Raw genomic sequence first — 21,916 nt, forward strand, 5'->3', positions numbered from 1 at the left:
AGGGTTTAAGATGCTTAAATATGGCGCAAACCCCGAAAATTAAGGTTTCACCGCTGCCAACCTACTCGTCGAGTTGAGGCCTCTCAACTTGTCAGGTAGGTTACTTAAATCACGCGGCCCATATGGTCTATACTCGATGAGTTTGGGTAAGGTTTATATCTATATGTTGTATGTGTATATGTTATGTATATGTTGACATGTTGTGTGGGTGTGGTTGGGTTGAGGCGGTCCTGCTGTGTGCTGAAGGCCAAGAGACCCAGGGCATCCCGGATAGACTACAGGCCAAGGGGCGTACCAGTCAAGCCGAAGGCCCAGAGAATGTTCCAGATAGGTTGAAAGCCCGATGAGGCGTATCAGTCATGCTGAAGATTCTGTGAGCGTCCCAGATAGTCTGTCGACCGGTGATGCGTTCCAGTCATGCTGAAGACTCTATGAGAGTCCCAGATAGTATGTAGGCCGGTGAGGCGTTCCATTCATGCTGAAGGCTCTCTAAGCATCCCATAGTCTGTAAGCCGATGCGGCGTTCTAGTCAGGCTAAAGGCTCTGTATGCATGTTGTTTGCTAGTATATGTTATATGTTCATGTGGTGGTATCTTGGGGAAAACTCACTTAGTTTCGTGCTTACAGTTTTGGTTTATGATTTCAGGAACTTCAGTGGGTCGTGGCAGGGTGAAGGCGTGACCGTATACATCCTTGGTTTACAACTGATTTGATCCTGGGAGACTCTGATTTTAAATAATATTTTGAAAATAATGGTTTTGTAAAACTCTATTAATAAAAGGGTTATTTTGCAAGTTTTAAAATTTTTGAATTTTTTGGATGTTACAGGTACCCACTCAATCAATCCAAGAAAAAGAATCACATTATGTGAAGAAGGCTCCATTTCATTCCTTATGGCACCACCATACAAGATATTTTCATTTCATTGTCTAATATTCTATTTCATTGCCTCTTCGATTACTAAACGCTATCCAAGTATTTAGTGGCGGTAAAAACTAAAAGTCAAATACAGCAAATTAACATCCAAATCCAATCAATTCACTTCTAAACAAAGACACACAAAATCAAGATGTTGAAAAACAATTTAGATGACTAGAACTTCCTCAATCAATGATATCTAGCCATGTCATGAGTACTAGCCATAATTCGGTCATCAAATTGTCCACACATGACCAACGTTAAAACCGAGATTACACTTAAAACTTGCTTTTCTAACAAAAATTTGAAAAAAGAAAGAATATATACATCCACTGGAATCTTAGTATATATAAACTCTAAACTTTTATTCAGTATCATAACATCAGTTACATGTAAAAAAAAATATTAACCTAAATGAAAATTTGAAAAACATATTATATAATATCTATCGAGATTACCTTAATCAGTAAAATAAATCTAAATGGAAATTTAAAGAATAAGAATTTTATAAATCTACCATTTGATTTCAATCAAATTTCAAACAAATACTCTATATTTTACAAACATTTCATTAACCAGAAAAAACCATCAAGTTGATAATTCAAAGTACGGATAAGCTTTTTAGCCGGAAACCGAACCAAACCATAATTGGTTGGAACCGGGTATCAAACACCTTCTTAGATAGTACACTTTCTAGTAGAACCAAACCGAACCGGTTGGAAACACACACAGTTAGTGGTATTCAGTCCGGTTTTCGGTTCTCCATTCACTCCTTAACCAGTTTTCAGTTCTTTTGGTTCTTGTCCGGTTTGGGCCGATTCGAGACTGATTTACATCCCTAAATCAACGATTAAAATTTTAAAATAGTTTCAAAAACTATAATGAAACCTGCCAAAAGGACGTGTTTTTGCTAAAATAAAGCTTTTTAGACTAAAATCAAAGAAAACAACGTACCCATTTATGCAGTTTTTTCTAAGATTGATATTCAAATGACTTTCAGAATTGAAATCCTCTTCTCCTAGCTCATATTCCGTTTCAGCCTTAATGAAGAGGAGTCATGCATTAGGGATCTAATTATCTAAAAGATGTATAGTTGCTTTTAGACTTAGTTTAAGATTATTAAGTTGTCCATTAATGATGGCCATTATAGTCAAGATTGACACCCATGATCATCTTAGTGAGGTAATTAAATTTCTTCATTCAGAGCACAAATGCAAGTTTAAGATTATTAAGCTGTCCATTAAGTCACAACTTTTGTCTAGAAGCCATTACAGATGAAAAAAAATAATAATAATAAAAAATAAAAAAACAAAAACAAAACAAAACAAAACAAAAAACCCTTAACTGCAAGGTTTTTTTTTCCTAGAAACCAAATTTTTGGTTTAGTTTGAGTTTTAGTAAATAACCAAATCGACTCAAACCATGATTAGCTCTAATTAATTTCAAACAGAATTTCAATCAAGTAATAAAACATATTTTCTCAATAAACCTAAGACATTTAATTCCACGAACGTAAGTACGTAAAACACAAATATGGAACCAAATAATCCAAAACCATAGGTAGCAAATGACATACATCAAAATATTCAAAACAAATAGGGCATCAAATTACATAAAAAAGAAGATATTACTGCTAATTGTGCCCTTTGAAATTGCAAAGATTAGAAATCTCAATTCATATATGATGAGATTTCACTTTCAAACAATCATTTGGGAAGTACCATGTGTCGGCAGTAAAGAACACACCGTTTCCACTTGTATCACTATAAGCATTTCTCTTGTAAAGCAACCAAGAGTCGGACAACAACTCTCGTTTGATAGCAGCACTATGCTTCAAGCCGCTAACAAAAAAGGCATATTCTTCCATTGTCTCTTTTTTTGGAGACACCCATTTCATTTCCCCAAAATCTAGTTCGTGAACCTTGAACTTAGTGTCAGGAAAGCATTCCATAGCATAAAGGTTTTCATCCGTGCATACAAACTCCAAAAACTCTAAGCCATAGCCCAGAAAATTCTTGGTTTTGAGTAATGTCAGTTTGGGCTCTGGATCGAGTCCTATTTCATGAACAAAAGAATCAGCGTCTATGGCATATATCTTCCCCTTGAAATCATGTAAATCACGGATGGGATAATTACAGTAAACATAATTCCATTCTCCTTCACCCGCAATTGAAAACCATAATTTAAAGGAATATCTGCGTAAGACCACAAACACCCACGCAGATCTTGAAGATGAAAAGACTAGGAAAGCCCTAACTCCTGTTCGATTAGGAGAGACTTTACTGGGGGCATTAGGAAAATGAAGTCCATGCCTTGTGATAGGATTCACAAGCCAAAAGTCATGACTTCTCCTCCCGAACAAGACCAAGTAACCACAAGTTAATCCAACACAGGTCTTTCCATCAGATTGGGGAAGGAGCATTTTGGACTTTCTTCCTTCAAAGTCCTCTACACAGTACTCTTTCTTATTACCACATTTAGTGATCCATATTGCCATGGGTGGTCTGGATGCCATAAATCTGGTTTTGTTAGAGAGTGCAACTGACCTCCATGACTTGCAAACTGCGCTAAAAGCAAGAAAATCAAAGGCTCCAAGTTGCATCATAACTAAACAAAGCAAATGATAGTCAAGATCTGACCAAGGTGCCCCACCACCGTTGTCACTAGTCTTGAACCTCTTCCTGCTAGATGCATCACCATGATTCTGGCTTTTGGATGTACTCTTTGCCTTAGTCATTCTTGCAGTTCAAAAAAGAAAAAACAAATAAACATAAGTCACGCTAGTTATAAACATGGGACAAAGCATAATCAAAGGATTCTCAGGTAAAAAATGCAAATGTTACTTTGATGAAAACCTTACAGTAAACCAAAATACCAAATTCAATCAAACCCAAGATAATCAAGCAAACTAATTAAAATCCCTTTATCTGCATATTTCTATGAACAACCATAGTGTTTTTGACACTTCAAACTTAAGAACACAAGATGACTGAAATTCATGGATTTCCAAAGTTAGGAATGGATTCCATTTGCCTAATATGTAGTAAAAGAGCAATGTGCAGCAAGAAGTTAGTGCTTAGTATTGATGAAACTGAAAGTACTGCAAGTGCTGATTATGGCTCTGTCGACCATGAGTTAATAAATATCCAAATCAGTTACAAACAAAGACACACAAAATCGAGATGTTGTGAAGTAACTTGCCTGATTGAAACCGAGGAGGGAGGAACTTGAGCTGTTTTAAGAACTAATCGATGACTTTCTCGCCATTTATCCGTCAGAATTGAACCGTTGCAGTTGCTTCCATTTGCGATGTTTCCTCCCCGGCTGCAGTGTACTGTATCCCGCTTTGTAAATTGCAGAATCTTTGCCTCAAAATTAAAGGGTTAATGTGGTCATAGCGCAGTCAACTTTCGGGTTTTGTTTTAAAAAGTCATTTATATTTTTTTTTAGGTAGTTTAAGGGCATAAAGTTCATATTACCTGTTAAAAAAGGACCATACTTGTAATAGCCGGTTTCCAATTGATGATGTGCATATACCTTAATAAATGAAAATGTTATTGTCATTTGTCATTTTTTTATTTAATTTGTCACATGTCATTTTGTTATAATTTTGAAATATATTTATTTTTCACTTGTCAATTACATCATTATTCATTTCCACTATATCATTAATTTAGTTTCCATAAATTAAACCTACTATAATAACTATTAATTTCAATTTTGAAATTTGAAATTTCAATTTCAATTTCAAATAAATTTACACTTTAAACCATTATATTTAACATTTTATTATAATAACTCATTTAGTACATGGGTCTAACAATTAAACACATAATTTTAATTAATTTATTTTTTGCATGTTTTTTTTTCATAATTTTCACGTATTTCATATTTCAAACTCAAATAAACTTCTCATTTAATCGCTCTTATTTAACATTATGTTTTAATTAACTCGTATAATATACGTGTTTCACAACTAGTTTTTATTAGTGAAAAAAGAAATTAAATTACAAATCCAACTCATACCCATCGTTCCAAGGTTCTTGATTATGTGGGTTTCCTTGAATGGGGCCAGCTAACATAATTAGAGTGTCGATTTCTTGCACAAATTAAGTGATGTTGAGGAATCCACAAAATCGAATGGCAGTATAGTTGCAATATGGTTTGGCCACCAAATCAGAATGGAGTTGCCGAAAGGATCGGCGTTATAAGAATGCATATGATTGACCTTCCATGTGATAAATCAAGAAAACATTGTTGGTTAAGTGTGAATCTAGGGTGGATATCAACAACGTCGCTGCTGTCTTATTCTTATGGCTGTCGGATTTCGTTGTGGTGGCGGCAGCACCGGCAGAACCACAAGAGGTGGCTTGGAGATGGGTTACGAACAATTTTGGGTAAGTGTTCATCTGTTGTTCTTTTTCTGGGTTTTTAGAAGAAGAAAATTTGAGTCGGTGTTAGGGGTTGTGTTGTGACAGTGTTTAGTTTTGGTGGAAAGATAATGGTCGGCTCGTTCCATGTGATGGATCAAGACAGTAACAAGAGGAACCTTGTCGGAGTAAGAAAGGGAGAGGGGCAAACGATTATCAGTTCCTCTTCCCATTGTGCACATTCTGTTGCTTTCAAGACCAATGTTTGCTTCACGACTATGATTTTGGTGGTTTCAGACTTTCAGGGTTGTGATGGCTCCGGAATGAAGGAGGTGACCAACATGGTGATTGGGTCTTCGTCGGCGACAAGAAGGAAGGAGCAATTAGGGTTTGCCGAAATAAAGAAGAAGAAAGGAGAAAAAGAATGTTCCAGAGATGGTTTGGAGAAAATGATTTTTTTTTTAATTTGAAGAAATTAAATTTAATAGGAATTATCCATGTCATGTAAGCTCACTAGATATGTTATTGGGACAAAGTGCCAACTAAATTGCCACGTAAGCAATGATACCGGGTTACCGCTTCATATTTTCGGTCAATGTTGTTTTAAACCACAATTTTTAGGTTTATGTCTCTATAAAGCAAAACATTTTGAGTTCATGCCCTTATAATACCAAAAATAAAAATGAAGGACATTTTAAATCAAAACATGAAAGTTTATAGGACTTTAGTGACATTTACCTAAAATTAAAATAGGTTAAAATGTGCACAAAAGTTACTTTGTTCCCAAAATATTAGCTCAAGTTAACACCTTTTGGGCTAGATATGAGTGCGGACAAAAGACGAATGTTTTTTTTTTCTTGAAGATTGGAGTAATGGAGTTCCATTTCACCAATTATTTGATAACTACACCTCAATTTCTCTTCTTCTTTATCGTTATTTATTTATTTATTTATAGGGTAAATTACAAAAGTAATCTTTGCGGTGGAAATATGGATTTAGTCTAGATTTCGATATCATATTATGGAACTGTTTTTCAACAAATTTGTAATTACTTATTCTTATAATTAAAATAATTTTCATAGAATATTACTTAAGATATATCATATTTAATTTATATACAACCAAATATAAACAAAAAAAGATAACATAATTATACCATTTCACCTAGTCGTGCAACGTATTTTTATAACTATTTAATATTACAAAAAATATTTAAATGATAATACCCTTGTTGTGATTTCTCAATAGATAAATAGCAACTTTGTATCATATATTTCATATCAATATATATATATATATATATATATATATATATATATATATATATATATATATATATATATATATATATATATATATATATATATATATATATATATATATCAACCCCACCTAGGGGCGGAATACAAACGTTAGAACCGGAGGGGCCAGAACTAAAACTTCACATATAAATAAGTTTAATTTGAGATCAATCCTCCCTAACATGAGCATTAGCCGTATTTGCACTTGCGGTTTCAGTATAGGGCACACAATGGCCTATTATTTTTTTTGGACGTAGTGCAAAAAAATTTGATTTTTATTATTATTATTGTGCAATCTTTAACTTTCTCGTGCAATCCCTACTATGTAATCCTACATATTTGCAACTGACGAAGGTTGTTCAAAATACTATGAAAAACTTTAACTAACAATTAACAAAGAACCAAATGAAAGAATAATTAACAGTTGTATTTGTCAAACTGATTATTTTTAATTTATTGTAACTCTTTTACAACAATTATAATTATACATTAATGAAAATATAAAAATAATTAATAAAAGTAATAGCCTAATTTATACATCTTTAACAAACCAAATTATCGTAAATTCTAATTTATTTTGGCAAAACTTATGCATAGCATTATTTTTAGCAATATAAAATCCATAAAATTACAAAACAATAAAAAAAAATAATGAAGTTTTGTTGCAGACTTTTAATACCACAGTAAACAAGTTGTTGAAAATACATTTAATATTTTGCAAACTGAACAATAAATGTTGAAGGGTATGTTTTGTACAATATTGCTATTTGTGGGTAGAGTGTATAAATTTTATGCAGGTGGTATAATTCGGGTTAATGCGCGGATCTTAAATGTTTACGGGTTGGTCAAGTATCCGAAGTATTTAAGAGAAGAAGCTTGTTCATCTTAGTTCAGTTGATCAGATCTAGATATTTTCTCATCTTCTTTTCTCTCTCGATATCTGTTAGGGTTTCTCTAATAGAAGTTCATAGTCTCTTTAGATCTCGTTCTTAGTTTTCATCTGAGAGTGAGTGTGATTGTAGTGAGTTTTTCTGATGTAAGTTGATGTATAATCGAACTAGTTTATATTAAATAAACTGTTCAAGTTGGGAAGTTTGTGTGTTTGTGTTTTTAAGATGGTATCAGAGCACTCAGGCTCCGATTTGTTGTTGAACGACGCTCGATCGTGATTTTCATCATCGGATCGTCAATCTAAGAACGGTATGTTTCTGTTTTCGTCTTGATTCTTGCAGAAGATCATTTCTGTTCTTTATAGATTTTTTGTATGTTTCTTGTTCAAGATCCTGGTACTGCGAGAATGTTTTGATTCTTGCAGGTAACAAGTAAAGTTGAAATAAACGCTTGTGATATTAGCGCTTCGCTTCTGTTGATCTTCAAAGATATCATAATCGATTAATCTCTACTCTGAAATAACTCTCTAGGGGTCGGATTTGATCACCGATAAACCCTAGTAGAGAACGGACTTAGAGAGTCGATTCCTTTGGTCGCTTCCAACTCACTGTGAGGACTGTTTTGTTCCTTTTTTTCTCTATTGATTGGTAATATTGTTCTGGTTGGAAATCTGTGACTGTATTGTGCACACCATTGTCTGGTTCTTGCATTATTTGTTTTTTTTTGTTTGTTCTTTGACACTGTACTGATTGTCTTGGGCCCTAACATACCTGGTGACCATCTGGACGTTAGATCAGTACTGTTGTCTTCTGTTTGTGGTATTATTTGTTGTTCTTTACTCCTTTTTAAATGGCCGGAGACACTACTTCGAGTGGTGATTCTGGTTCTATACCTAGTGGAAGTGGAAAGGATGAGTCAATTAACTTTGATGATCCTCTCTACATTCATCCATCTGATAATGCTATTACTTCAATAGTTACTACAAAATTAACTGGAAATGAAAATTTTCGATTATGGAAGAGTTCTATTTCTAGAGCTCTCAAAGCTAGGAATAAACTTGGATTTATTGATGGTACTCTTAAGAAAACTAGTGTTGATGAGTCAAAAAAATCTAAGTGGGATAGGGCTAATGCTGTTGTATGTTCCTGGCTTTTATCTTCTATCTCTGACTCTATATATCAGAGTCAAGCTTACTCTGAGGTAGCTGAGGATATTTGGAATAATTTGTTTGAAACTTATAATAAGTCAGATGGATCTGTGGTGTTTAATATACATCAGCAAATTAATACACTTAAACAAAATGGAATTTCCTTGTCTGACTATTTTAATAAACTTGATTCCTTGTAGAAGGAATTTGATGGTCTTACTAGCTTGACTGAGTGTACTTGTGAAGCTACTATAAAAATGAAAGATCACTCTAATCTCATGAAACTTATGCAGTTTTTGTCTGGGCTTGATGAGTCCTATGGTCAAGTAAAAAGTCATATTTTGTTAATGGAACCTTTACCTAATGTTAAAACTGCATTTTCTATTCTTTCGAGAGAAGAATCTATTCAAAGAAATGGATCCTTGTCTTCTCTTCAGTCTTCACAGTCCTTTTCCAAGTCTCAACCTGCTGTTTTTAATAGCAGGTTTAATAACAAATCTGGGTTTAACAACACTAATAAAAATAAGACTCAACCTGTTCAGTGTAAAAATTGTGGAATTAAAGGTCATACAATTGATAAATGTTATAAACTAATTGGTTATCCCAAGGATTTTAAGTCAAGAAATGAGTCCAGTAGTCTGAATAACCTTAATAAAAATGTTTCTGCCAATTCCTCTACTACTACTTCTGGTAATGCTATTCCCTCTAGTACTCCTGATTCTAGTAGGGATTCAGAATTTCATCAGCTCACAAAGGAACAATACTTCAAATTTTTACAACTTATTGGTGATAGACAGCTTAATGAGGAAACTTCTGCCAGTGTTAATATGGCAGGTACTTGTTTGTTTCAAGCCTTTAATTCTTCTGTTAGTCCTCTAAAGTGGATTGTTGATTCTGGAGCTAATCAACATATGATTGCTTCTGAGTCTCTTCTTCATGACACTGTGGATGTGTCTAAATTAGATCTTCTGGTTAGCCATCCTAATGGTACTTCAGCTAAAATTGAAAAAATTGGAAATTTAAATTTGTCTAATTCTTTGACTCTTTTTGATGTTTTTGCTGTTCCTGATTTTAATGTTAACTTGTTGTCTGTTCATAAGGTTTGTAAAGACAGTAATTGTGAGGTTGTTTTTAATGAACATAGTTGTAAAATTCAGGGTTTACAATCAAAGGAGATGGTGGGGAATGGTAGAGAATCTGAGGATCTCTATTACATCAATAGTGAACCTTCAGGTAATTTGTGTAGTAATAGTCATTCTGTTTCTGTGTGTTGTGTATCAAAATTAACTTGGCATAATAGACTTGGTCATCCTTCTGATCAAGCCCTAGGATCTCTAAGAACTCAATTAAATTTTGGTAATGAACTACTGCCACCCTGTGATGTATGTCATAAGGCCAAGCAAACTCGGGAGTCATTTCCTGCTAGTCAACATGTTACTACTAAACTGGGTGAGTTAATACATTTGGATGTTTGGGGACCTTATAGAGTGACAACCTCAGAAGGATTTAGGTATTTTTTAACCATTGTTGATGATTATTCTAGAGCTACATGGGTTTATTTGTTGAAATCAAAAGATGAAGTTTATGGTTGTGTTCTTGTTTTCTTTAATATTTTGTTTAATCAATTTGGAGTTAAAATTAAAACAGTCAGGTCAGACAATGGAACTGAGTTTTTGAATTTTAAAATGAGACAATTGTTTGAATCTAAAGGTGTTTTGCATCAAACTTCATGTGTTCACACTCCACAACAAAATGGAGTGGTTGAAAGAAAACATAGACATATTCTTAATGTTGCTAGGTCTTTGATGTTTCAATCTGGGTTACCTTTAAAATTTTGGGGAGAGGCAGTTCTAACTGCTGTTTTCTTAATTAATAGAACTCCTACATCTGTTTTACATGGTTCTTCTCCTTATGAGTTGGTTTATAAAACTGCTCCTGTTTTTGATAAACTCAGGGTCTTTGGTTGTTTATGTTTTGCAACAAAGTTAAATAATTCTGACAAATTTTCTGAAAGAGCTGATAAGTGTATATTTCTTGGTTATGCTTTTGATAAAAAAGGTTATAAAGTATTAAGTCTTGATACAAATCTTATTTTTGTTTCCAGGGATATAAAATTCTATGAGTCTGTTTTTCCTTTCAAGCTAAAGCATTCATCTTTAACAGATAAATCTAATGTTGTTTTGAATGATCCTTTTTCCTATGATGAGTCAATATCTTCTAGTTTTTTACTAGACAATACTAATTTAGATGAACTGAGAGGTGCCCATCAGTTGAGTGGTGTTGATGCAGACCATAACTTGGATGAGACTGTTTCTTTTGATGTCAGCAACCAGTTTGGTGAGGCAGATGTGCCCTCATCTGATGAGGTGGTTCCAAATTCTTCTTTATTGACTGAGGAAATTGGTTTAATTAATACTAGTCCTTCTGAAGAACAATCCTCTAGGGTCACAAGGTCCGGACGTAGTATTCATATGCCTCTTAGATTTAGTGATTATGTTGTGGAAGGAAAACATAAATATGGTATAGAAAGATCTGTCAATTACTCAGCTTTAAATTCTGAAAATTATTGCTTTGTTGCTAATCTTAATAAAACAGTAGAACCTAAAACTTACAGTGAAGCAGTTTTAGATTCTAAATGGATAAAAGCAATGAATGAAGAAATGGAAGCTCTATATAGGAATAATACTTGGGAAATTGTAGATCTTCCTAAGGGAAGAAAAGCTATTGGTTGTCGTTGGATTTATAAAATTAAATATAAGTCAACTGGAGAAATTAAAAGATATAAAGCTAGGTTAGTTGCTAAAGGGTACAGTCAGAGAGAAGGTATAGATTATGAGGAAACTTTCTCTCCTGTTGCTAAAATTGTTACTGTCAGAATTTGTTTAACTTTAGCTATTCATCATGCTTGGCCTCTATATCAATTGGATATAAATAATGCTTTTTTATATGGTGATTTGTCTGAAAATGTTTATATGCAACTTCCTGAAGGATATCATTCAAAAAAGGATAATAGAGTGTGTAGGTTAATTAAGTCACTCTATGGACTTAAACAAGAACCTAGGAAATGGAATGAGAAGTTGAGTTCTTCCCTTTCTTCATTTGGTTTTGAACAAAGTATTAATGATTATTCATTATTTGTTAAAAGAATAAAACATGTTATAATCATTTTGTTGGTTTATGTGGATGATATTATTATCACTGGAAATTGTAAAGATGAGTTAGAAAATGTTAAATGTTTTTTAAAATCTCAATTTTTGATAAAAGATTTAGGAGAGTTAAAATATTTTCTTGGAATTGAAGTAATTAGAACAGATCAGGGTATTTGTCTAAATCAAAGGAAGTATTGTTTGGAATTGCTACAAGAGTTTGGTATGCTTGCTTGTAAACCTGTTAAAACACCTTTGGAACCTAATCTTGTTATTAAGAAAGAATGTGATCTAGATCCGTCTGATTATGTGGTAAATATTACAGAATTTCAAAAATTAATTGGTAAACTGATCTATTTAACTATGACAAGACCTGATATTTCATATGTTGTGCAAATTTTAAGTCAATACATGCATAAACCTTATAAATCTCATGTGAATATAGCTTTAAGATTGTTAAGATACTTAAAAGATTGTCCAGGGAAAGGAATTCATATAACAAAAACTAATTCTCTTAGTCTCATTGGTTTTGTTGATGCTGATTGGGCAAAATGTTTGTTTAGTAGAAGATCTGTTACTGGATATCTTGTTTATTTTGCTGGTTCACTTGTATCCTGGAAAAGCAAGAAACAGAGCACTGTTTCTCGTTCTTCCACTGAATCTGAATACAGGGCATTAGGGTCAATAACTTGTGAGGTAATTTGGATTCTAAAATTGCTATATGATTTGGGAATAACTGGTTTAACTCCAGTCAATATTTTTTGTGACAATGAATCAGCAATCAAACTTGTATTAAATCCTGTATTTCATGAGAGAACTAAACATTTTGAAGTAGATCTTCATTTTGTTAGAGAAAAAGTTGAAAATGATATTATAAAAGTTAATAAGATTGATTCTTTAAATCAAAATGCAGATGTTTTAACTAAAGCTCTTGGATCTTCTCAACATGAATATATTTCTAATAGACTAGGTTTAATAAATGTTTTTAAATATAATAAATCATAAGTTGTTCAGTTTGTGGGGGGGTGTTGAAAATACATTTAATATTTTGCAAACTGAACAATAAATGTTGAAGGGTATGTTTTGTACAATATTGCTATTTGTGGGTAGAGTGTATAAATTTTATGCAGGTGGTATAATTCGGGTTAATGCGCGGATCTTAAATGTTTACGGGTTGGTCAAGTATCCGAAGTATTTAAGAGAAGAAGCTTGTTCATCTTAGTTCAGTTGATCAGATCTAGATATTTTCTCATCTTCTTTTCTCTCTCGATATCTGTTAGGGTTTCTCTAATAGAAGTTCATAGTCTCTTTAGATCTCGTTCTTAGTTTTCATCTGAGAGTGAGTGTGATTGTAGTGAGTTTTTCTGATGTAAGTTGATGTATAATCGAACTGGTTTATATTAAATAAACTGTTCAAGTTGGGAAGTTTGTGTGTTTGTGTTTTTAAGACAAGTACCTAATAGGCTATAGTCAAGATCTATAGATCTAGCTCTTCATATGTCTTTCAACAACAATTAAATATTATTATCACATATTATAGTGAAAGAACGTAGAGATAGAAGGAAGAACTTACAACTCTGAGGAGTGGCCTTTGGAGTGGAGAGACAAAATTAGAACCGACAGAGATAAACACAAGTCCAAGTCCAACAAGAAAACGTCAGTCGGAGTAGCAAAAGGTGAACAGGAAGCACTAGCAAACGGAAAACAACAATCAACGAACTACAACGAACGACAGAGAGGAGACTAGAGAGACAAAAACCTCCATATTTTTCTAGTTTCCCCGTCCCGTTTGCCCCCGTTGACATCCGTATATTGGAGGTAGAAACTTATATACCTTTTTATATTTCAACCTAAACAGTAAACACTTTTATTTTATAAAAAACATGTTACATTTTTTTTTTAATTTCAATTTTAAATCATTCATGGAAATTTTCTAAACCTAATTTATTATTTCAAAAATAACTCATTCTAATTTGTGATTTGGTTTATAATATTTTTATATTTAAATGCTTATAATAATAATAATTGTAATTCATCACTGGATATTTTAACACTCTATTAATTAATAATTAAAACTTCACTAAATTATGTTTAATTTTTATATGTTGTGACCTCATCTATGCAACATAATTATTTGTAAAACTCCACTAAATTATGTTTAGGTTTTAACTTTATACTTAATCTTAAAATAATATATACTATTGGAGCTATAAATTATAAAATATAATCTTTTAATGTTATTAGTATACTTTTACAAAGGACAGTTAATGTCTTCTTTTCTGTGATGATTGGCATTGCTACAAATCATAATTGCATGTTTTCATTTTTTTGATGAAGCGTTTGGCTGACTAAATCGAAATGCAAATAACTTTAGAATCTCACTACTTATAGAAGATATGACCCAAATATATATGGACCAAAATAATCCATAACGAAAGGTCCATCTGTAAGACAATCTATGGTGAATGACAAACATGAAACTGCTATTATAACACAAATTAAAGCGAAATCATCATGAGTTAAATATTATTAGTATGTCTAAATTAAACGAGTCATTAAAAATAACAATTGTCAAAGATATCACCACCACAATCATTATCCCGGTTGGCACCACCATTCTCTTGGTAACATTTTCAATTGGCACCAAAAGACCAAAAAAGGGGCTTTTTAATTCCAACATGTCAACATAAAAAATAAAAAAACTGTTATATCGGTCATAAAAACAAAGATAAGATATGGCAACAAGTCTATGACTCATCTATAAGATTAGCATTCAAATAATCATGTGGGAAGTACCACTTGTTTGCCCAAAAGAACCTACATTCATGACGCGTTCTCCAGGCTGGAGTGTTGGGAAAGAAAGCAAATTGCTGGTATTGTGTCCGAGGGTGGTTAGCCCATGACTCTGATTTTATAGCAATAGAATACCCAAAGTCACGGCAATGAAAGAATGCATATTCTCCTATTGCCTTTTCTTGCCACACCAATTTCATTTCACCAAAATCTAGTTCATGAAGCTTCCACGAATCACTTGAAACGTTTTGCAGCACAAAGAGGTTTTCAGCCGAACACACAAACCACCAAAGTGAGGGGTTTAGCTTCAGAAAATTCTTGGTTTCAAGTAATACCAATTTGGGCTCTGCATCAAGTCTCAGTTCACATAAATGTGTCACTTCTCGTAAATATATCTTACCCTTGAAAGCATGTAAATCATGGATGGGGAAAGTGGAGTGGACATGATTCCATAATCCTTTACCAGTTACAGAAAACCATATCTTATGAGGAGAGACTCTATCCAACGCAACAAACACCCACCCAGATATTGAAGCTGAAAAGACAAGAGCAGCCCTCAAGTGATATGGATAAGGAGGGGGATAGAAGGGCGTAGAGGGGAAATGAAGTTGATGCCTTGTGATAGGATTCACAAGCCAAAAGTCTTTTGTTTCCATCCCGAACAAGATCAAGTAACCACAAGTTAATCCAATACATCTCCTGCCAGCAGAATGGGGAATCATGGTTTTGAACTTTCTTCTTTCAAAGTCCTCTAGGTAGCAATACCCCTCTCTCTTATATTCATGATTAGAGAATCGCATCCGCATGGGTGGTGTGGATGCCATAAACTTGTTCCAGTTAGAGACTGCAAATAATCTCCATGACTTGCACACACAACTAAATGCAAGAAAATAAATAACTCCCAGTTGCATCATAATTAAAAAAAAGAATGTCATGGTTAAGATCTAGCCAAGGTGCCACACCACTATTATCACAAGTCTCGAACCTCTTCCTGCTAGTCATAGTACTCTTTGTCTTAGCCATCCCTCACTTGCAATAGAAAATTACATATTCAAGATCTTGGTAAATGCAAATTCCACGTAAGATATATACAAGAGTTATACATACAATAAAGTAACAATCTATGGGTTGTAACTCTAGGGAAAATAAACAAACTTTTGAATTGGATTAACAACATGTACTCGTCATCCCATACAATAGCAATAATAATTCCAAGGTGTGAATGCTGATAGTAACATACTTTAAGAAACCCTAATGTACTTAATTAAACAGAATACGGAATCGAATAAATATAAACAATTATAGCCTATAATATAATCCAGTAATCAATCATGCGTGATTGAAATAATAAAACTGAAGAGCAGGTATTTAACAAAAATTACCTGATTGACTGCGGTACACGATGTCGGTAGAATAATCAACTTGAGTTTATAGGTTTAAGATAGCAATGGCGTCCATAATTCCTTTCGTTGCAATCAATTTGGTCCCGATTTCTATCCGAAATGGGCCTGTAAGATTTTGGGCGCAAGTCTTTGCTGCTGTTTTATTTTTATCTTTTTATTTATTTATTAATTTCCCCACACAAACATATTAGATGTAATGTTGCCTAAGGATTTTAAGCTCGTATCTCATAAATATTACAAAAGGGGACAAAGATTTTAGGTATGTTAAATTTTATTTTATTAATTAATGATAAAACAAAGTTTCCAGAAAAATAGAATTGCTCTATACTTTTGTTCATCTACAACTGATGGTGTGTTTTTGTATATTTTATGAAAAGCTGATCACTTCCTTATTTCATTTACTATGTTGAGATTTGATTTCATTAACGGCCGGGGTGCATCTAATAGTTTAAAAGACCTTATATAGTTTAGTTATAATCAAGTTATAGTAATAAAATATATTATTCTAAATTTAACAAAGTATATACTATAAGTTAGTAAAGGATTATAACATAAAACATTAACAAAATAAAAGTAAAGATAATAGAGAAAATGACAAAAATAGTCATTTACACTAATTACATTACAAAAATAGCCAAAAAAAACCGAAGTTGCAAAAATAACAATGAATTTCGCAGATGGAATAGTCTCATCTACAAAATGGGCTTTCCATCTGCGAATGTACAAGCAGCTAAAGCACAATGTGCTTTAGCTGCTTGTACATTCGCAAGTGATTTATTTTTTATTTTTTTATTTTTTTCTTTCTATATATTGAAATTGTAGAGTAAAATCGCAGATGGAATAGCCCTATCTGCGATTTACTCTGATTCCATCTACGAAATTGCGGTTATTTTTTATTATTATTTTTTTTTAGTTTGAGTATGAAATCAGTTGGTTTGACTACGAAATAATGTTGTCGAACAAGAAGTTAAAGTTATGAGTATGCGTGTGGTAGATAAAACTAAAAAGAAAAAAATTTCAAGTCAAAAAGTTGAAAAAAAAACATGTTTACGGGCATTATTTTGATGTTGGTGATGTACGTTTAGATATAACCGAGCTATAAACCAATTGATTTCATAGTCAAACTAAAAAAAAATAAAAAAATAAAAAAATAACCGCAATTTTGCAGATGGAATCAGAGTAAATCGCAGATGGAGCTATTCCATCTGCTATTTTACCCCTACAATTTCAATATATATATATATATATATATATATATATATATATATATATATATATATATATATATATATATATAGAGAGAGAGAGAGAGAGAGAAAATAAATAAATAAATAAATAAACCACCTGCGAATGTACAAGCAACTAAAGGACAGTTCTGCTTTAGCTGCTTGTACATTTGCAGATGGAAAGCCCATTTCGCAGATGAAACTATTCCATTTGCGAAATGCATGATTATTTTTGCAACTTCGGTTTTTTTGACTATTTTTGTAATGTAATTAATGTAAATAATTATTTTTATCATTTTCTCAAGATAATAGTAATTTCTAAGATGTGAACATGATTACATCTCTTTAATTGAAAAAAAAGGACTGACATCTAACTCTAAGACGATAACATGCATATGCATGATTACGCCTCTTTAATTGAAAATACTAGAAAAGCTAAATTGAAAACCTAATTTCGGGCAACCGTTTGCATGCCAGTGCCGTTGAATTAATCGTTGGGAGTGCATAGAGATGAATTGATGATGGAAATCCATATAATCATTAGATTGTAGCAATTGCAGTGGTACATCAAACAACTGATGTGCTTCAAATTGACAAAAACACAGAGCAAAAAGATGCAAGATGAACTTCTATGGCCACGTAGACCACGACCTTTCTCGTGCTCGGTATACCAGATGGTCTAACCATGTAGCTCACTCTCCATTGTGTTCCGTTTTCCTTTTGCAAATTTTGCAACAGAAGCTGAAGAATGCCCAGATGATCCCCTACAGCTTCAAAGCAACCATTATCACTATAAAAATGCTGCAAACCAAAGCCCCATACTTTGTCAATGTTGTTGCATCGTTGTTCTTCCCCACCTTGTAATAACCATATAGAATCAGATCGATCGAATGCTATTAGCATGGACACAACTGCAAGCCAAATAGACCACCCTCCGATATACTTGACCCACCGTTTCAGCCTCTTTGAAATCATCGGTTCCAAATGTGTTACTTCAGTGAGAACGACACACATTGCAAGATACAATGATGCGACGTTAAAGTTCATCCAGTATTTGAAATACACAGTGTCTTTGAGGTACGGGGTTTTGTCGACATGCCCAGAATCATTGTTAGAAATTCCACCAATTGCATCAGCTAGCAAAAAATGAGCACCAGAAGAGACGGTAAACACAAAGATAGCTAGAGTTACAATTTTAGTATCGATCACTTCCTCTGGGTTTTCTTCATGGCCGCCGCCTCCACCATCTCCTCCGCCTCCGCCGCCGTTTTCTTCATCTTCTTCGACATCATCACCTCCTCCTCGACCTCCCCTCCCTCCTCTCCACAACAGTCCTCCTCTTTGTCCGCGTCTTTCTAGTCCAAAAACTCCGTTTTCTCCCCATCTTCCCCTGCCTCCACCTCTTCCAAGCACTCCATTACCTCCCCCTCTTCCCCCAAGTCCTCCTCTTCCTCCACTGTTTTCTTCCTCACTTTCGCCGGAGCTTGGTACATCTCTACTTCCGCCGCCGGCTATGACTTTTACATCTCCTCTGATGTCTATGACGACTTCTTCTCTTGCAATGCTGCTTTCTGGTCGTCTCTCACTTCCTCTGGCTTCCATTTCCTAGGAGACTAAGGGTGTGTTTAGTTGCAGAAAAATGGGCCGTTTTCCGGAAAAAATTTCCAAGAAAAATGAGAATTTTGAAAACGCGTTTAGTTCGTCTATTTTTCTAAATTTTTCACGGAAAATTAAATTTTCCGTTTTCTAAAATTACAAAGAAGTTGGAAATTTTTGGAAAACTGATAATCATTGTTTTCCACATTTTTCTAATTCCAAAAATTTTCTAAAATATAAACGCACACCCACTTCCACCCCCATCCACTTCTACCTACCCCACCTTAACACCCCCCACCCACCCGCGCACACACACACCAACCCACAAACACACCCACACCCACACACACACTCACCCACAAGCACACACACATACATACCCACCAACGCACCCACACACACAAATACACTCGCACACATACCCACCTACACCCCCACAAACACATACCCATACACACACACAAACCCACACCTACCCCTACCCCCACCCCCACCCTCACCCTCACAGACACACACACACCCACACACATGCAAACCCACACCTACCCGCACCCCCCACCCTCATAGACACACACACCCACACACACAAAACCCACACCTACCCCCACAAACACACACATACACACATATAAACACACACACGCACCCCCACCCACCCAACACCACCACCACAATCACCGACCTACCATCACCATCACCAGCACCAGCACCACCACTAACCCATCACTAGCACCACCACCACCACTATCGCCGCCATCACCACAACGGACACAATTGCCGCCGCCACCACCATCGCCTGTCATCACCACCACCGCCGACTCGCTACCGTCACCGTCACCGCCCACACCCACACCCACACCCTACCACCACTACTGTTTTATAAAAATAAAAACCGATAGAAAAATACACATCTAAAGTCTAAACACGTTTTCTAATTTTCTAAAGCTGAAAATGAAAAATGAATAAGTTTAACTAAACGCATTTTCTAAATTTTTCAATGAAAAATGAAAACGAAAAACGAAAATTGAAAAGGGAAAACAAAAAACAGAAAATGAAAATTGTTTTTCCGTAACTAAACGCAACCTAAGGATGCGTTTAGTTGCGGAAAAATGGGCCGTTTTCCGGAAAAATTTTCCAAGAAAAATGAGAATTTTGAAAACGTGTTTAGTTCGTCTATTTTTCTAAAACTTTCATAGAAAATGAAAATTTTCCGTTTTCTAAAATTATAAAGAAGTTGAAAATTTTTGGAAAACTGATAATCATTGTTTTCCACATTTTTCTAATTCCAAATTTTTTTTTAAATATAAACACACACCTACTCCCACCCCATCCACCTCTATCTATCCCCACCTTAACACCCTTCACCCACATACACACAAACACAAACATACATACCCCCCCCCCCCACACACACACACACATACACACATACATACCCACCCCCCACGCACCTACCCGCACACACACACATCAACCCACAAACACACACACATACATACCCCCCCCCCCACACACACACACCCACACACACACACAAACCCACACCTACCACCACCCTACCCTCACACACAAACACACACACACACAAACCCACACCTACCCCCACCCCACACCCACACACACACAAACCTACACTTACCCTCACAAACACACACTTGCACCCCCACCCACCCAACACCACCACGACAATCACCGACCTACCATCACCATCACCACCACCACTAACCTATCACTAGCACCACCACCACCGCTGCCACCGCCATCACCGCCATTGACACAACTGCCGCCACCACCACCATCGCCTGTCATCACAACCACTGCCGCCGACCCGTTACCGTCACCGTCACCACCCCCACCCACACCCTACCACCGCTACCGTTTTCTAAAAATGAAAACCGATAGAAAAATACACATCTAAACACGTGTTCTAATTTTCAAAAACTGAAAATTAAAAATAAATAAGTTTAACTAAACGCGTTTTCTAAATTTTTCAATGAAAAAAGAAAACGGAAAACGAAAATCAAAAAGGGAAAACAAAAAACGGAAAATGAAAATTGTTTTTTCGTAACTAAACGCAACCTAACCAACTCCATTTCCTTTTCCTGCTGGTGACTCATAGTGTGGTGAGTGATTGAAAATTTTGATGAAAATTGTTGTATACAGAATAAGCGATTTCTATCTATTTATAAGCCAAAACAATCCAAGATTTTTTTTTAAACGATTGCCAGCAGCATTCTGGAGGTGGTGATTGTGGATTGCGCATACCGGTGGTCGGAGGATAGATGTTTTTTTTTTGTCTCTCTGATCCTTGGTACCAATGGTATATTGTTGGACTGTGTCGTCGGAATAACTAATAAGTTGTTGAGTTTGTCTCATCATCATTATCCGTATATTTTGTCGACAATTTTTTGTCTCGTACTCTCACTGTTACAAAAAAATTATATATATATATATATATATATATATATATATATATATATATATATATATGTATATATATATATATATATATATATACATACTAGTTGTATACCCGCGCAAAGTGGCGGACAGCGAATACTTTGTTTGTAATTAATTTCTTTTCGGGACAAAAACCACTTGAATCATCTATATAACGAAAAAAGTTCGAGACAAACACCAAAAATTTAGTAAACCATGGGGACCATTTATGTAATTTTGTCTAAAACTTATTAAGATTTTCCATAACAATTTTGTGAAATTTTAATCTTCAGATTATAATAACTAAAGAAAAAAAGACAAATTTAAAACAAGGGAAAACCTTATAAAAACCCAACATATTTTCATTAAAGTTTTAAAAAAACCACTATATTATTATTTTGTACGTTAAAACCCTTATATTTTTTTAAAATATATCATTTAAGGCATTGAACTCAGTAAATCCTAGATAACCAAAAATGATAGGTAATCGATTCTCAATGTTTTGATTGTTACAATTCATTAGGTTAAATTTTTTTAGAAAAATATGAGGGTTTAAATGCACTAAAAAGAATAATATAAGGGTTTTTTTAATCCTCTCATAAAAATAGATTAGGTTTTTCTAAGGTTAGAAAGCATTAATAAGAATTTTAGAAAATATAAGGGTTTTAGTGCACTAAAAAATAATA

The 21,916-nt window shown here is 34.2% G+C and overlaps 3 protein-coding genes across 3 annotated transcripts; all 3 read right to left on the reverse strand.

The window, feature by feature from the left end:
• Window positions 1-2,593: 2,593 nt before the first annotated feature.
• LOC111907714 (uncharacterized) lies at window positions 2,594-3,655 on the reverse strand. Its single transcript, XM_023903520.1, has one exon. The coding sequence runs from the start codon at window positions 3,653-3,655 to the stop codon at window positions 2,594-2,596; it is 1,062 nt and encodes a 353-aa protein (XP_023759288.1).
• A 10,628-nt stretch (window positions 3,656-14,283) lies between these two features.
• LOC122197650 (uncharacterized) lies at window positions 14,284-16,088 on the reverse strand. The gene is made up of 2 exons (XM_042901848.1): window positions 15,949-16,088; window positions 14,284-15,595 (listed from the first exon to the last, which is right to left on the reverse strand). Exon 2 carries the CDS (start codon window positions 15,499-15,501, stop codon window positions 14,521-14,523), a length of 981 nt encoding a protein of 326 aa, XP_042757782.1. The 5' UTR covers window positions 15,502-15,595; window positions 15,949-16,088; the 3' UTR covers window positions 14,284-14,520.
• A 3,377-nt stretch (window positions 16,089-19,465) lies between these two features.
• LOC128133448 (glycine-rich protein DOT1-like) lies at window positions 19,466-20,600 on the reverse strand. The gene is made up of 2 exons (XM_052770900.1): window positions 20,493-20,600; window positions 19,466-19,651 (listed from the first exon to the last, which is right to left on the reverse strand). The coding sequence occupies exons 1-2, from the start codon at window positions 20,598-20,600 to the stop codon at window positions 19,466-19,468; spliced, it is 294 nt and encodes a 97-aa protein (XP_052626860.1).
• Between the last annotated feature and the right edge of the window lie 1,316 nt (window positions 20,601-21,916).

The sequence above is a fragment of the Lactuca sativa genome, chromosome 4 (assembly GCF_002870075.4).
Source record: "Lactuca sativa cultivar Salinas chromosome 4, Lsat_Salinas_v11, whole genome shotgun sequence".
Taxonomy (NCBI): Eukaryota; Viridiplantae; Streptophyta; class Magnoliopsida; order Asterales; family Asteraceae; genus Lactuca; species Lactuca sativa.

Bases quoted from the DNA above. Each gene is read 5' to 3' on its own strand.
- LOC128133448 (XM_052770900.1), bottom strand. From the start codon at position 20,600: ATGACAGGCGATGGTGGTGGTGGCGGCAGTTGTGTCAATGGCGGTGAT. The intron at 19,652-20,492 runs GTAGGTCGGTGA...TAGTGGTGGTAG, and splicing joins TGGTGGTGGTGATGGTGATG to GGTGTGGGTGTGGGTGTGGG.
- LOC122197650 (XM_042901848.1), bottom strand. From the start codon at position 15,501: ATGACATTCTTTTTTTTAATTATGATGCAACTGGGAGTTATTTATTTT.
- LOC111907714 (XM_023903520.1), bottom strand. From the start codon at position 3,655: ATGACTAAGGCAAAGAGTACATCCAAAAGCCAGAATCATGGTGATGCA.